This window comes from Diachasma alloeum, unplaced genomic scaffold (assembly GCF_001412515.2).
Source record: "Diachasma alloeum isolate Michigan unplaced genomic scaffold, Dall2.0 Dall_scaffold_00884, whole genome shotgun sequence".
NCBI classification, from domain to species: Eukaryota; Metazoa; Arthropoda; class Insecta; order Hymenoptera; family Braconidae; genus Diachasma; species Diachasma alloeum.
Window position 1 is genome coordinate 54478 of NW_021681005.1, and position 15990 is coordinate 70467.

The window sequence follows — 15990 nt, forward strand, 5'->3', positions numbered from 1 at the left end:
GTTCGCGTCTGACTGTTGAGTAATCTACACGAAAGCGATGGGTTCTCAAATAACAATCGTGAGTGTAATTTCTCATGTCAAAATTGGAGTATAAAATTTATATTCTCATTGTTTTTTTTGCGAATTATTTTACAGATTTTTTTCCTCACAATAATAATTTCAATATTGTTGAGCTCAACGAAGGCCTCATTATGCCAACAAACTGTTGAATATATCGATGGAAAATTACGTAACAGTAAAGTAGAGATTGCGAAAACTTTTATGCACGATCCTGACTCAGGTAAGGACGCTTATAACCGTTATTTGTGCATGAAATTGGGAATTATTTCGCCATTTGGAATTATTTGGATGATTTTTGAAGAGATTATCATCAAGTTTGAAAAAAAAATACATATCTTCCCACTCGATCATAAAAATGAATGCATGATTAACGAACATGCAACGTTTAACTGAATTATTCTTTGAATACGAGCATTGAACATTTTTGTAATATTTGTCTGAAAAAGCCACTTTACACACAGTGTGATAAGAAGTTCACTTTTCATCACTTGTGCGTAAAGTGAAATTTCAGTTTACGCATTTATTTCACACATTGCGATGAAAAATAGGATTCAACATTTGTGGGAAAAGTGTTCTTTTACTCTTGGGAGGGTAGAAATATCTCCCACGGGTCAAAAAAACACGCACTCATATCGAAATATACCAATTTCGTCACTCCGGCCTACGCTCGTTATGACAAAAAAATCATTCGACATACGGCCTAAATAGTATTTTTTAGCACACCAATCTATAAATAGGCACAATTGCTGGTTTACAAATATTGTTAATAAGTCTATTGATAATAGTTTATTGTGTTACTATAGCCCGTAAAGTTTCACCGTTTCGCACGCACACCTGTAACGTGTAACACCTTTTTTTGTGATACTTGCCGAGTTCACTGTTCGGAACGGTAGTGGGGTAAAGTAGATGTTTTTGTGCGCGAGTGTGCAAAGTTCAAGAGCGTGCGTAAAGTGATCTTTACGCACACCATGTGGAATACAACCACTTTACGCACACTAAACCGTTTCGAAAAAGCGCACTTTTCAGGCAACTATTACAAACATACTATTTTTGTCATTCCGATCATGAGGCAGCTCTTCATACCGACGATACGCGTCTATGAATCGCTGTCTACGACCGTTACGACAAAAAATATTGAAAAATACTTTTCTAGCTCATATGATTACAGCCCTCGCCTTCAAACTTATATTCGCAAGAAATAGCTAATTTCGTTACAAGGTCGAAATAGTATATTGTGTTACCAGGGATCCCCATCAATATTAAATTTCTGTAATATTACAAGGATTTGACCCTTACATTATTGAAGGTTTAAAATAAGTTGATTCAATTTTTCAAACAATATAATATTAATAATCTGATTTTTTACGAATAATGATATATTTAAAATTTGTTAATATGAAACTGTAAATTGACTACTAAATGAATAATTCAAATTTCTTGAAAGGGGATTTTCGATTTCACAAGTAATCGTCAATCTTTCTACCTCAAATTATTGATTGATAAGATAGTTAAAAATTTGAATATTTGAATTGATGATACTTGAGTACTCAAAAAATTTCAAGAGTGATGTTATCTAATTAAGGGCTACAAAAATAACCGTAATAAAATATTAGCACGTGGGGGACGGTGATCTGTTTTACAAGACTCGGGCATGTAATAGTACATTTCCTAACGAGTGCAAAAAACATTTTTTCACGAGTTACGAACAATATTTTTCATCACAATGTGCCGGAAATTGGACTTTTAGGCACGCGGAGCGTGCCGAAAAGTTCACTTTTCGTCACAGCGTGATGAAATGTACTATTTCGTGTCGAGGGACGTGTAAAACGCCAATTTCGTGGCGCACAGCGCCACGAAAATGGGGTTTTTTAGGTCCCGTGACACGAAAAAGTTTTTTATGCCACGCTGTGCGATAAGTCAAGTTTAAAGCACGCTGCTCGACACCCGACTACCGCACGAGGTGGCATCAAACAGTATAGAGCACTCGGCGATAAATTCCATTTTCAACGAATGTGAATACAGACCTCGCCTTCGGCTCGGCTTGTAAACTTCACATCCGTCGAAAACGGAATTCCACACCTCGTACTCTAATATACTATTTCGGTCTAATGACGAAATCAGTATATTCCGATACGAGAGCGCAGAATTTTTTTTTCCAAGGATCAAAGAGCACTTATCCCACGAGTGTCGAACCCTAACTTTCACCGCGATGTGTGGAAAGTAAGATTTTGTGCATCCCAAATTTCACTTTACGCACAAGTGATGAAATATACTATTTTGTGCATACAAAAAACTACTCTCCTGAAATTTTGTCAATGCATTTCCTAATTCCTCTCCTTCATTTCAGTTACAACCGTGAAGTATCGCATAGAATGGAAGAGTCTGTGGACTCAAGATTTGGACTCCCAGGCTCTGACCATCAGTCTCTCAGGCGAAATGTTTGTTTTGACGGAGAGTGACCAAGTGTTGCCGATCGGGATCGACTTGAATCGCCCTGAACTACTCCCCAAGACGAACCGCCTTCACGAGGTCTCGACCCTGCGCTCGGGAGCCCCAATGAAATTTCTAAAAAGCATCATCTGGAGGGGAACGACTTACCTCCTAATCTGTTATGACTCAGACTTCTGCAACATATACACAAGCACATATACCCAAGAAACCCCAGAATTTCACCATCAGCAGAGGACACGACACGAGATTGGCAGACCCACAGACGCCAATTTCTTCATCGACAACAATCAATTGTACCTGGTGATTGCAACTAATCTCAAGGCCTACCCATCCTCTTCAGTGATCTACCGTTGGACAGGAACATACATGGACGTAATCGCCAGAGTTTCCCTGAAGTCTGTCATTTCTGTCGTCACTTTTAGCCACAAAAATTCAAGAGTCCTCATCTTCAGCCAAAGCGATGAGCAATCGTACATGGGATCTCAAATTTACAAATTAATCATCGACGAAGCGAGTGGCCAGGGAGTCCTGGAGGTCACCCAGTTTCTCCCGACAAATCGACCGGTCGCAATGCGTCTCTACCCCAATAACGGTTGCACCTTCCTTCTGGTGGTGAACGAGGTCGGACCAAGTCAGGTCTTCTGGTGGGACGGTACAGAGTTCCTCCCTTGGATGCAAGTGGAGAACCTCCACGGTAACAGTCTTCTGAATTCTGTCCAAATGGGCAACAACACCTTCTTCTTCATTGCTCAGGGGAATTTCCTGAGTTTATACAAAGCCACGAGCATGCAGTATGAGCTGTTAGACGTACGCCAGTTTCCCGATGTCATTAGGATCATTGATATAGGCGTGTGGACTGATGGAAACGTTATTTCGGTCATTCTAATATCTGACATAGGTTCCAATCGCTACAGAGTTGAGCCACTGCAGTACTTGGTGAATGAAATGAAAAAGGGAGAGGCCCATACGAAGATCATTGAGGACAAATCTGACGCCACTGAGACTTGTTTGAATAGACTGGGGGAAAAATTGCAGAAGAGGATGGAGGATGTTGAGGACAGCAGAGCCATGTGGGAGCACCTGCATTCAGCTTCGAAAAATCTTGTAATCGATACACTTGAAGCAGACGTCATCCTCAGATCATTCCAAGGATCTACAGTCATCGAAAATATCGGAATCATCAGTAACACGAGCGAAGAGATCATCCCACCTAAAAAATTAGCGATTTTGATGGAGGATTTAGGATCTGAAATCGTAAAATCGTTGAATAAGTCACAGCATTTGCTCAGAATTGATGAAAGCACGAAGACATTAGTTCTTCCATCGTTACATATCACCAATGAGGCAAGTTTCGGCGATTTAGACGCACCTGCACTGCAGACTAATCTGATAAACGATGAGGGTCCTAATGAGCATTTCCATAATGAGAGAGACCAACTGTTCAACGAAACCTTGCGAGGGAGTAATTTAACGATCCATAATCTAGAAGTGGAATCCTTGTGTGGAATTCCTAGAAATTTCTGGCTCCTGAAGAACGAATTCAAGATGACGCCATTGAAGCCCCTTTTCGGATCGGCGGGCTCGCAGATTCAAGTCGATATTAAAAACGATACGGTCTTCATGAATTCTAACATTTTCCTGCCGAATTTTTACACTAGCGTCTTGAATTCCGTGAATCTATCAGACTTCCTGGATAATTGTTTTAGGCCTGGGAAAAATCAAGTCATCAATTCTGACGTAGTTTTTGAGCATTTGATTGTTGATAATTTGAGCCTTCAGAAATTGAGGGGAATTCCAGCAGAAAATTTATTGACAACCACGACAGATCAAGACGTGGAAGACTCAGTGTACATTGATTCCCTGGACGTCCAGCATATTTATGTCAATAAAATCAACGGGATTAGTCCCACAGAGGCGGCCAGAGTCTCGGAAGAAAATATTATTAAGGGTAAACTCATCGTAAATAATTTGAAGATCACAGATGAGTTGATTGTCGACGAAGAATGCGATTTATTCAAGAAGCCTGAGCACGTCCAGGTGTATGAGAACGTAACGATAATTGGAAGCGTTGGAATACGACGACTGCAGCTGGTGAATCGAGCGAATATTCAACTTGGGGGTTTGAAGATTCTCGGAAGTGATGTGGACAATCTGATCGATACGTGCTGGACGAAGTCTACTAATCAAACGATCACTGCTCCAAGGATCACCTTTGAAAATGGCTTAACAATCGATGAGTTGAACACAGAGTACTTGAATGGCATGCGAAAGGGCGAATATCTCTACACGACAGTTCAAAGTATACCAGCGGAGTTTGGTGGCCTTCATTTCGAAGATTTCGTTGTAAATGGCAGTGTTCTCCGTGATAATCAGACTGGGGATTTCGTCGAAATCACTGATGACACTTTGGTATTCAATGAGAGGATTTTCTTCGAGGAATTGGCTGCTTCAAACATCTTCACAACAGAGTACAACGGAATTCCCATTCACGAGATAATGAATGACAGCAGAAACCCTAACGACTCTATACACGCTTCTCTTCCAGACGACTTCGAATTTCACAAAGTTGTTGTGAATGATGATCTACGCGTCACTGATCTTCACTTCGAAGCCCTGAATGATCGAGATGTTTCGACTTTCCTCTTTGTCGATCAAAATCATAAAGTGGAGAATGTGAAGACAACTAAGTTGAGAGTAGCTGAATTTCGTTCGGCATCTCCTAGTGCTAAAGTTGCAAGAGCTGCGGGTGAGTTCATCCCCCCTACAAAGATGAATATAATCATCCAAGGACAACTGATTGTCGAGGAGAATTTACGTATAGAGGAATCCATAAACGATCAGAACGTAGGGGACTATTTTGATCAATTATCTAAGCTAGATATTCAAGTTTATGATCCGTATTTCGTTCTGGACGAAGTTAATGTCTCGCAAGACGTCGCAATTCGCCGTCTCCACAGCATCGACTTTGATAAATTCGTGGAGAATATTTTTTCAAAGACCAGGGGGCAAACTCTAGTTGGAACCAAGACGTTTCATCGAGTGATTGTCAGCAATATTGATGCTAGTGTTATCAATGATAATAAAATAGAGGGAATGTATTTTGTCAGTGATCCTTTAGTTTTCGAGGGTAACGTCACCTTTACAGACCTTTCCGCCGATGTGGCTGCAGAGACTGTCAATACCATTGACACCAACTGGATTCAGAAGGATCTGTCCTACATATTCTCCAGGAACATCACTCATATGACATTAACTGGAACAATCACTTGGGAAAACTCAAAAACCCAAAGGATTCTCTCCGACATAATTGAGCATGCAGTCAGGATTGATAACGACGAAATCATCGAAACTCCTGTCGATTTATCAGCGATCGAAAACGTGGAGATATCATCGCTCTATTCGGATCAGTCTTCTTTCTCGAAGATTCAGGGGATCATCGAGGACGCTCTGCTCGCCAGCAACAATTCTGCGATTGGATTCAGCGGAATAAAAACATTCTTGAGTGATGTAGAAGTGAGGGAACTTGTCGTTGATATCCTGGAGATGGATCGACTGGAGACGACGACAGTCAGAGATCTCAATGCCTCGATAGTTAGAAAATTCGAGGACATCAAAATGATCGATGGGACTTGTACGTTCAGCGATGAAATACGAGTAGTTCATTTGGAGACTCCACAGCTTGGTCCAGGAATGCCGAACATTTCATCTTTCTTCGTCGCATCCGAAGGCGAAGATGATTATTGTCCGAATGGAAGCCACTTCAAGGACTTGGTGATCAAACGAGCTGTGGAAGTCCTCTCTCTGGATGGAGTTAACATCGACCTGTTTTTAAAGGAACGAGTAACGCTGGCTGGAAATCACGTCATTCCATCGAACGTCCGCTTCAACGGTCACATTCACGTCCTGGGAAATGTCGAAGTTGAGACTGGAGTCAATGGAATTGATCTCAGGGATATTATCCTGAAAGATTCACCAGAACCACAGATAATCGAGGGTACAAAGACCTTTCGGGAGGATTTAGTAGTCGAGCTGGATGTGGCAGCTCCATTATTCAATGGAGTGAACATCTCTGAGGCTTACAATAACGGGGTCTTAAACGACGAGTCAGCACTCATCAGGGGAAACATAATCATCGAGGGGAACATCGAGTTGTTGCAAAATACTACGGTTTCGGGTGGAATCAACGGACTGCAGTTGAGCTCGGTCCTTCGGACTTTTGATGACACTGCAGATCAGTATTTGAGGATGGCTGAGGGGAACATCACAGCAATAGACGCTTTAATTGCAAACTCAATCAGAATCGTGACTGCTGGACATCTTCCACACGTGTTTTATTATTTCGAACTTCAGCAGCAGTTTGAAACCTCTCACATTGGCAGTGTCAACAGGGTCATCCCAACTGTAATTGATAATACGACGAGGCTCAATGTTTATGCAGTGCAATCAGGGGAGCATTGCCCAAGATTACCCGAGGGCTGTCCCTGCAGAACTCAGTATATCATCGAATTATCGGAGAATGGATTTGTATCGAGAAAAGAGGAAGATTCGTGGGTGGTCTTCAACTTTCCGGAGACTAATAATCTGTTCACCATCAGCATCGTCACCAGCACAATCTCCAGCTCCTCGGAATGTAGGTCGACCCAGAAGAGCGATGAGTTCACTGCGATTAACTGGATGGCACGAAATAATTCTAGTGTTTATGGGAATTTCACGCATTATCCTGAGAAAATTCCTGGCTACCTCAGTGATGCGCAGGTCTTTGTGCATGGGGAGGCTGCTTATATCGTTCTGGTTATGTCTTATGATGTGGAGAAAAACACACGGGAAGTTGATTCGCTGATTTACAAGCTGGACTTGCGGAGAAATGAGCTGAATCTGGAGCTGAAGGTTTCTACGGTCGGTGCAACTGCTGTTGAGGTATTCAAGATCCCTGAGAGGGGCTCTCACATTTTAATCGCTGCTGGCCAGCCGGAAAACCCCTGGGAGACGGCGAAGTCTCTTCTTTACAGGATCAAGCCGGGGGAGAATGAGTTTGAGTTGCTCAGAAGTTTCTACTCTGGTGGAACGAGAAGAGTTGAGAGTCTTGCCCATCGACACCAAGACTTTGTGCTCGTGGATGACATCCAGACGAACGCTATTCATATTTACAATTACAAGGACAGTTTCGATAATTTCTATCTTTATCAGAGTCTCTATTTCGATTGTAGAATTAGGGATGTTGAGGTTTATTATTCGGGAGAGTTCAGGTGGGGGGATGCTTATATATTGGTCACGACTGAGGACGGTAGGTTCTTCTTGTATCAATATATGATGGTCGGCAAATTTGAGAAGAGGATGAGTAAATGGCTGCAGGGAATCCTCTCTGTTACTCCCTTTCATTTGCCCGAGGCGCAGTATCTCCTGGTGACCACGCGTGATAATAGCACTGTTTATAGGTGTATTTCACAGGGATCTCGTTAATTGCTCGTATATTTTGTTTATTATAAAGTAGTACGTACGAAAAAATCTGGCGCTTTCCGCAAGAAATTCTGTTCAATTTCTATCTGGAATTCTATTGTGTTTCTATTAGAATTCGATTTGAAACATCTCTTTGGTTTTTGCGTCAGTTCTCTTGAAGATTATACAAATTTACATGAGTGATATTTTTTCAAGAAATGTTTGATAGAAAAAACTCAATAGGTTTTGAATTTTCAAAAATTCCAAAATTCTTGGGCATAATTTTCCCAAGTTTTTTCCCTTGTATTTTTATTCTTATTTCATTGAAAAATCCATATCCAAGAATTCTTAGTGGAAAAGTTCCATTAAAGTGTGTTTTATAATTTCTAATAGAATTGGCGCAAAAAAAAAGATTTTATCAACAGAATTCGAAACGAATTATTCAACAGTACTTCTTGAAGAAAGCGCAAGATTTTCCACTTAATTTTTTCATACCTGAGAATTCTTGTTGAGATTTCGGGAAGGAGACAAGTCGAAAAATTACGTGCTGATTGAATTATAGAATATTCAAGAATGATCTTGTGATAAATGTCGCAAACAAATTCCGGAGATATTCTGAAAATGACCTACATGTGATGTACTTCATTTCGAAAAAGTTATTTATATTACAATAGAATAAGTGTCGTTAATGAAAAAACGTATGAAAAAATTTCATAGAAAAACTTACCGAATTTCATTAGAAAATTCTATTGAGATTCTATTAAAATTCTAGGGAACTCTCGTTAAATTGATATTTGATAGGAAAAAGTCAATAGATTTCGATTTTTCTATATGAAATGATGAATATTCTTTTTAAATTTTTCCTATAAGAATAATTGAGCATGAATTTTCCAAGTTTTTTTCACTCGGGTCCTGCAATGCAGAACAAAACAGAATATAGCGGAAAAAACTTGGAAAATCCGTGCCCAATAGTTTTGAAAAATTCAAGCAGAAAAATCGAAATCTATTGAGTTTTTCCTATCAAATATCTAATAGAATCTGCTTAAAAAACAAATAGAATTTTAATAGAATCTCCACACAATTTCTACAGAATTTCAATAAAATTTTCTAGCGAATTTGCTAAGGTTTTCTGTTGAATTTTTTCATACGTAAAAATAGAGAAAACATATTTCCAATTCGATGTATTGGAGCTTGGAAAGCAATATTATATATATATATATATATATATATATATATATATATATATGTTCATGTTTCTGTATTTTGTGATCTATTCTCGTTATACATGTTTTCGTTGAATAAAATAAAATAATTCATGTTTCTTATTCGATCTTCAACCTTTTGTTCTTATTTTTCAAATGAACCGCTTGAAAAAAAATCTTACCCCAAAGAGCTAACGTGGCGGTCTCTCCGAAACTCTCCGAAACAAATATAGGCTATCAACTAGGGTACCCCCACTCTACGCAATTCCCACTCACTTGCTTGGACCCCACTCCAAAAATCCACGGCTATTCTTCTGGAAGATAACCTATACCCACGTAGATCACTGATCGCTCGTGTTGATGTTGCATTCTACGCCGGTGCAGTCTCGAAAAAAAATTGTTAGACCTTTTTTTCCTCCACGCGGTTAACAATAAACAATTACGTGTATATTTTAGTGCTCTCTTGAGCCGCGTAGGGTTTCCCCCCGATAAACAGCCGAGCATTGAAGTCCCTGGGATAGGAGATCTGGAAGTGTCTTTAACGAATTAATAGCTGAGGTAAATAAGGTTATTTTCATTCTAATTTTTGAATTGAACGAAAAATACGTCAGACCAAAATCAGAAGGAAGTGCTGTTGAATTAAGTTTCGCTCTAATTTCCTCTTGAGAGGAGCAAGATGCTCCGATATTTTGAGGTTATAAAATACGTATCAACTGCGATGATGGAGCAATTTTTAAACATCTCATGATCCCTCAGGAATATGGCAGTGAAAGGTCTGGTTGCTAGTATTATTCGCTTTTTGACAAAGCAATTGGAGGAGGGAGATATAACAGAAGATTCCCGTGAGAGCCTGGAAGTGGCGATACAATGTTTAGAGAGTGCTTACAACGTTCAGGCATCAGATGCACCAGCCAATTTTGATTTATTGAGCTCTTGTGAAGCAGCCATGGAGGGCTGCACTGTCCTACCCAGTCACGAAGCAACTGTTGAAGAAAAGAGCGAAGCTGAGAAGTTGAAGAATCAGGGTAATGCACTCATGAAAGAGGACAAGATTCATGAGGCTATCACATTATATACCAAGTACGTTTCGATTAATCATCTTAAAACGACAATTAAGTAGCGAATCGGTAAAGCGGTTCAAATCGACTTAGCCCTCAGCCGAGTTTTCGGGGAATATCTCTGAATCTAAGGGAGATAACGAAATTTTTGTCATAACCTTTTTTGTAGGGCGAATTGAGGGCTACAAAAAGGTCATGACAAAAATTTTGCTATCTTCCCTAGATTTTGAGATATTCATTGAAAACTGGCCAATAGTGAAAAGTGACTTGCACCGCTTCGCTACTGAATTAGCACAGCAATTTTGCAGATGAAGGGGCCATTGGGGCAATGTGGACACTCAAGATTCATTAAAAATCTTAATAAGTCATTAATTGTATTACTGATGAAATGGGATAATTTTTGTTCTTTGGAAAGTACAATCTTTTCCCTTCGTCTAAAATCTAGATTGAACTCAATCAATTTTCCCTGAGTTAGAACATTAAAAGAACGGTAATAAGTGTCCATTTGGCCTCATCGTCCCCTACCTAGATGAATCATTTATAAAAATTCATTCAGCTGAACAGTAAATCGCTTGCATGAGATTCATCAAAAGAAATAAAAATCCACAGTATTTTGAAATATTGACAAAAAAACGCAGATTTTCGTTTCACTCTTCCGTTATCTTCTGCATTTTCCTACGCTTGATCCATTTATGAAAATTAACAAAATGTAAAAATTTTAATGAGTTCAACATTAAATTTTTCTTAATTATTATTTAAATATTTTATGATTTAATTGATGTTTCGAGGCAAAATATCAAAAGTTCTCCTTTAGAACATTCTATTGGAAAATACTTTATACAGGCTTGTGTAAATGTAAAACTGTAAAATTAGGATCAAAAAAATAAAGTATTCTATTCTATTCTACTGTATACATTGAATGTCAAAATAGTTCATTTCAAAATCGATAAATCTCATTCCACCTCTGTGATACTGAATCAAGCATTTGACAAAAATTATTTCGTGAAATAACGATTCTTCTTCTCATCTAGTAATTATCAACAACTGTGCGAATGTCTCGAAATTCGATAGAAAGAATCAAACAAGTCAGATCGATATAATTACATAAATCGTCTTCAGTGGCTTCTGATTCTTTTCCCGGAGGGGAAAATGTTGAATATTCTTCACAATTCTTTATGATTCAGAGCCATCGAAAAATATAAAACAATTCGAAAATATTCGCAAAATGATCTACATGTCATTTACTGCTTCATTGCGCAAAAGTTGTTTCTATCACAGTAAAAAAAAGTATCGTTAATGAGGAATCAAAAGAGAATACATATCGACACTTTAATAACAGACAAGCGTAAGTGCTACAAGTTCCCCACGTAGATACGCTTGTCTGGTATTAAGGTGTGGATATTTTTACAATTCTATCTATTGGCGCTTGTAAAGAAATATATAAACGTTTAAGTTTCTGTATTTTGTGAACTATACTCGTTATGCATGCTTTCGTTGAATAAAATAATTAAATTTTTCATCACTTGTGCGTGCAGTGAATTTTAACGTATGCTCCGCGTGTGTAAAATCCCACTTTCCACACGTTGTGATAAAAAAATAGGGTTCAACACTCATTGGAAAAGTGTTCTCTGATCCTTGAGAGGGCAAGTGCTGTCTTAAAAAGTGTTTTTTGACCCTTGAGAGGGCAGCACTTGCCCTCTCAATGGTCAAAAAACACTTTTATGCACTCGTTTCGGAATATACTATTCTTATGCGAAGATCGCTTCAACCTTTTTTGTTCTTGTTTAAAATGAACCGCTAGAAAGAATCAAATAGGATACAGATCGATGTAATTGCATGAATTATCTTCATTATCTTTCGATTCTTTTCCTGGAGAGGAAAGCGGTATAGTATATTTCGATACGCGTGATGTAATAGTATATTTCGTAACAAGTGCAAAAAAGTGTTTTTTGGCGAGTCTTGCCTTCGGCTCGTGATATAATCCCACGAGTTAAAAAACATTTTTTCACGAGTTACGAACAATATTTTTCATCACAATGTGGCGGAAATTGGACTTTTAGGCACGCGGAGCGCGCCGAAAAGTTCACTTTTCGTCACAGCGTGATGAAAAAGTGTTTTTTGACCAGTGGGAGGTGTGTAGCGCTCACCCGGGCTCGAGTGCAGTGGGCTGAGGAGAAGCCAACCTTCCCAAGGGTCATAAAACACTTTTCCCACGAGTGTCAAGCCCTATTTTTCATCACAATGTGTGGAAAGTTTTACGTTACGCACAAGTGATGAAAATATTCTTCACAACTCGTTATGATTTATTCAGAGCGATCGAACTGGACGGACGCAACGCAGTTTACTACGGGAACCGTGCAGCAGCATACAGCAAAATTGGAAATCATCGACGTGCTATAAAAGACTGCGAGACAGCGCTTACAGTCGACCCCACGTACAGCAAAGCCTACGGACGCCTTGGCCTGGCATATTCGAGTTTGGAAAAGCACAAGGAGGCGAAGGAGAGTTACCAGAAGGCACTCGAAATGGAGCCAGATAATGAGAGTTACAAAAATAATCTTCAGTTGGCTGAGGAGAAGTTGGCGCAGCAGGGAGTCAGTAATATGGGACTTGGGGCTAACAATCCAGGTTTTCCAATGGATTTGAGCAGTATGCTCTCAAATCCTGCGCTGATGAGCATGGCCAGACAGATGTTGTCAAATCCTGGGATGCAGAATATGCTTGGAGATCTTATGAGTGGAAATATCGAGCAGGGAGGAAGAATGGAGGCTCTAATTGAAGCGTAATTATTATTTCATTCCAACTAGAAACTAAAATTAATTATCATCTCGACAATTTATGATTTTAGGGGGAACCGTGAGGGGATTTTGGTTTGTAGTTTCGAAGACGTTTAACAAAAAAAATATTTCCCAAAATTTTGGCATAACATCATACGAATAATTTAATATTTAACAATATTTGGAACATTCCAGGCCAACTCATTCCCCTTCATTTTTTGTGTCTTATAAACTTCAAATGGAGTGTTTAAAACCAAGGATTATGTAAATAAGGGATTCCTGTGAACTTTTGTCATCTTAGCAGCAATAGTTTGCCTAACATCCATGTTAATCGCTCAAATTTCTAAAGATCCATCTTGCGAACAAATAAGAGGATTTAACCCTCAAAAAACATCTTATTTTTCCTATTCAACCATATTATGCTATTAACTATCCACATATTGATTTATCTTTGTTTTCTTGCCTTCCTTTTTTTCTTTCATTTTCTACACTATAATTAATATCTTGCACACAATATGTAAAAACCAGGCTGAAGGCCCTCAGGCGATTGCCAGTCACAAGCTTCTTTATGACGAATTCCGTTAACAGTAAAATAAAGTAATAAGAGGATTTGAATAAATCAGAAACTATTCTTTTTGTTTTTTCAACGACTTTCCGAGTAAAAATACTCCAGTATCTTAATAACACATTTTTCAATTTTTTTCTCTTTTAAGGCCCGGGTGTACTATCTTTCGAATGTTATCTGGTTTTTTTTTATCGTTCGTAATCCAAAATTGTCAATTGAATGGTACATCATGTAGAAATTCCCAAAAATTATGTTAAAATGATTTGAAAAAATAGAAAAAATTCTAAACTTTTTCAAAGAGCGTTTTTAATTGAGATTCAGAATGAGTTGAAAAAAGTGGAAATTACAAATATCTGATTCGCTGTGGCAAATTATCTATTATCTGTCATTTTCTATGGTGGATAATAAAACACTAACTCCTCATGGAAAGTGACAGCTAGGTATCTCAATTTTCAAAACAGTGGTATATAGTCATCTGGCATTTTTATGTGATAAAAGTGTGATTACAAAATTCTCCAAAATATTACAACTCTTTTCAAAAAGCCTTTTCCGTAATAAATGTCTCTGTGCAGTGTGGGAAAAGATTTACGAAATCAGTCTTCCCCCTGCATGATATTGGGTGACAGGCCGCCATTTGTCACCGTAAATCAGATACATTAGTCAATTTTTTGTCATTCAACTTATTCTGAATATAAATTAAAAATGCTCTTTGAAAAAATTAAGAATTTTTTCTACTTTTTTTTTGATTATTCATTCATAATTTTTCGAAACTTCTGCATGATGCAGGACTTGATTGACAATTTCAGATGACTAAAGATGAAAAAAAACATCGCGATAACGTTCGAAAGATAGTCCACCCGGGCCTTAAATTCAATTTTCAAGGAAGGGAATTACACTGAATGACTCAACTCGAGTTTAGTCAATATTTCTTTAATAGCCATGGTGGTTGATTTGGCATGGAATGTCCCATATGATGAATTGACTTGTTGGGGCTTGTTATTTTGATGCTCATTTTCCCTACGAATATTACATTTGATTTTTGGCTTTCAGAGGACAGCAATTGGCCCAGCAGATGCAGACTGCTAATCCCGAACTTATCGAGTCCCTCAGGAGACAGATGGGCGGTGGACCCAATGACCCTGACCCACCTCAACAGAATTGAACTGTCAGAAATTTCATAATTGACCTCGTTATCGGCGATTCATCGCAATTTATAATTGTCCCGTGATAATCATCCACGCGACCTTCCTTCCTGATGTAACTTTTTTTTCCAGTTTTTTTTTCCAACGCATTGGATTATAAATTGCATCATTAAAGCCTCTTTTAAATCATCTTGTTTATGTTGCTTCGAAGTTGCCATGTATTCGAACATTGTTATAATAAATATACGACATGTCAATGCGTAATGCATCTTGGTTGGCTTGTTCATTCATTCAATCTAGACACACAGCTTTTGCTCAAGTGTAAGCATTCACATACATAACGGGAGCCTTAATTAGTGACGTGTATATCACTCTCATATGTTTGCTCACGTCATTTTGTCTTCAGAGTTGCTGGAGAAAATGAAAATTACAAGAAAAGTTGATGGAGGGTAAATTCCTCAAGTATGTTTCAATGTCACTTTTTGTTGGTACCAGGGATCGCCGAAAACACAAAACGTAGGGGAGAGTGGGGCAAAATGAAAGTAAAAAAAACGACTGTTTGACGCAATTCAAGCAAAAAATTTTTTTTTATTATATATTTTTTTGTTTTTTTTTGTTCTTGCGAGTACTGATGAGAATAATAATCTTCCATTCAGTAGAATGAAAAGTTATTGAGAAGTTTTAATGGGCGAAGATTCTGTCAATGGATTATTCGATTGAAATTCAGCATCACATTTTCCCTTTTCCCCCTCTGGGTCTCCCCCTGGGCCTTGCTCTGGACTTTGGATTTTGCTATTTCATTTTCTTTTCAATTAATCCATTGACAAAATCTTCTCCATAATCTTCTATTGTACTGAATGGAAAATTATTATTCTCATCAGTACTCCCAAGAATAAAAAAAGTTAATTAAAAAAATTTTAATGAAAAAAATGTTTTTTGCTCGAAGTGCGTCGAACACTCGTATTTTTGACTGTTTCATTTTGCCCTACTCTCCCCTAAATAACGTTATGTTAATACATATATGAATAATTAATTAATAATATTAAACAAATTTCCATTCTTAAATTAATCATTAATCAATTTTTCAAATTTTTTAATAATATATTGATCATTAATCAAACATTCAAATTTCAAATGATTTCATCAATTTCCAAATAAGATCATCAAAATTTAGTAATGCGAGTTCATCGACGCTGTCACCGGTCGCCTCTATTAGTTAATATCTCATTAACCATCACCGGGAGCCGAAATCAAAGAGAAACTTGCGCCACAGATTTTCACTCTTTTTCATCCCTTGAA

General features: G+C 38.2%; 2 protein-coding genes across 2 annotated transcripts; both read left to right on the forward strand.

The window, feature by feature from the left end:
• The first annotated feature begins 9 nt into the window (after nucleotides 1-9).
• On the forward strand, nucleotides 10-8713 carry LOC107045201. The gene is made up of 3 exons (XM_015267371.1): nucleotides 10-58; nucleotides 136-280; nucleotides 2408-8713. Exons 1-3 carry the CDS (start codon nucleotides 38-40, stop codon nucleotides 7969-7971), a joined length of 5730 nt encoding a protein of 1909 aa, XP_015122857.1. The 5' UTR covers nucleotides 10-37; the 3' UTR covers nucleotides 7972-8713.
• Nucleotides 8714-9454: 741 nt separating this feature from the next.
• LOC107045187 (small glutamine-rich tetratricopeptide repeat-containing protein alpha) lies at nucleotides 9455-14955 on the forward strand. Its single transcript, XM_015267347.2, has 4 exons — nucleotides 9455-9707; nucleotides 9906-10229; nucleotides 12519-12989; nucleotides 14600-14955. Exons 2-4 carry the CDS (start codon nucleotides 9910-9912, stop codon nucleotides 14709-14711), a joined length of 903 nt encoding a protein of 300 aa, XP_015122833.1. The 5' UTR covers nucleotides 9455-9707; nucleotides 9906-9909; the 3' UTR covers nucleotides 14712-14955.
• Nucleotides 14956-15990: the final 1035 nt, after the last annotated feature.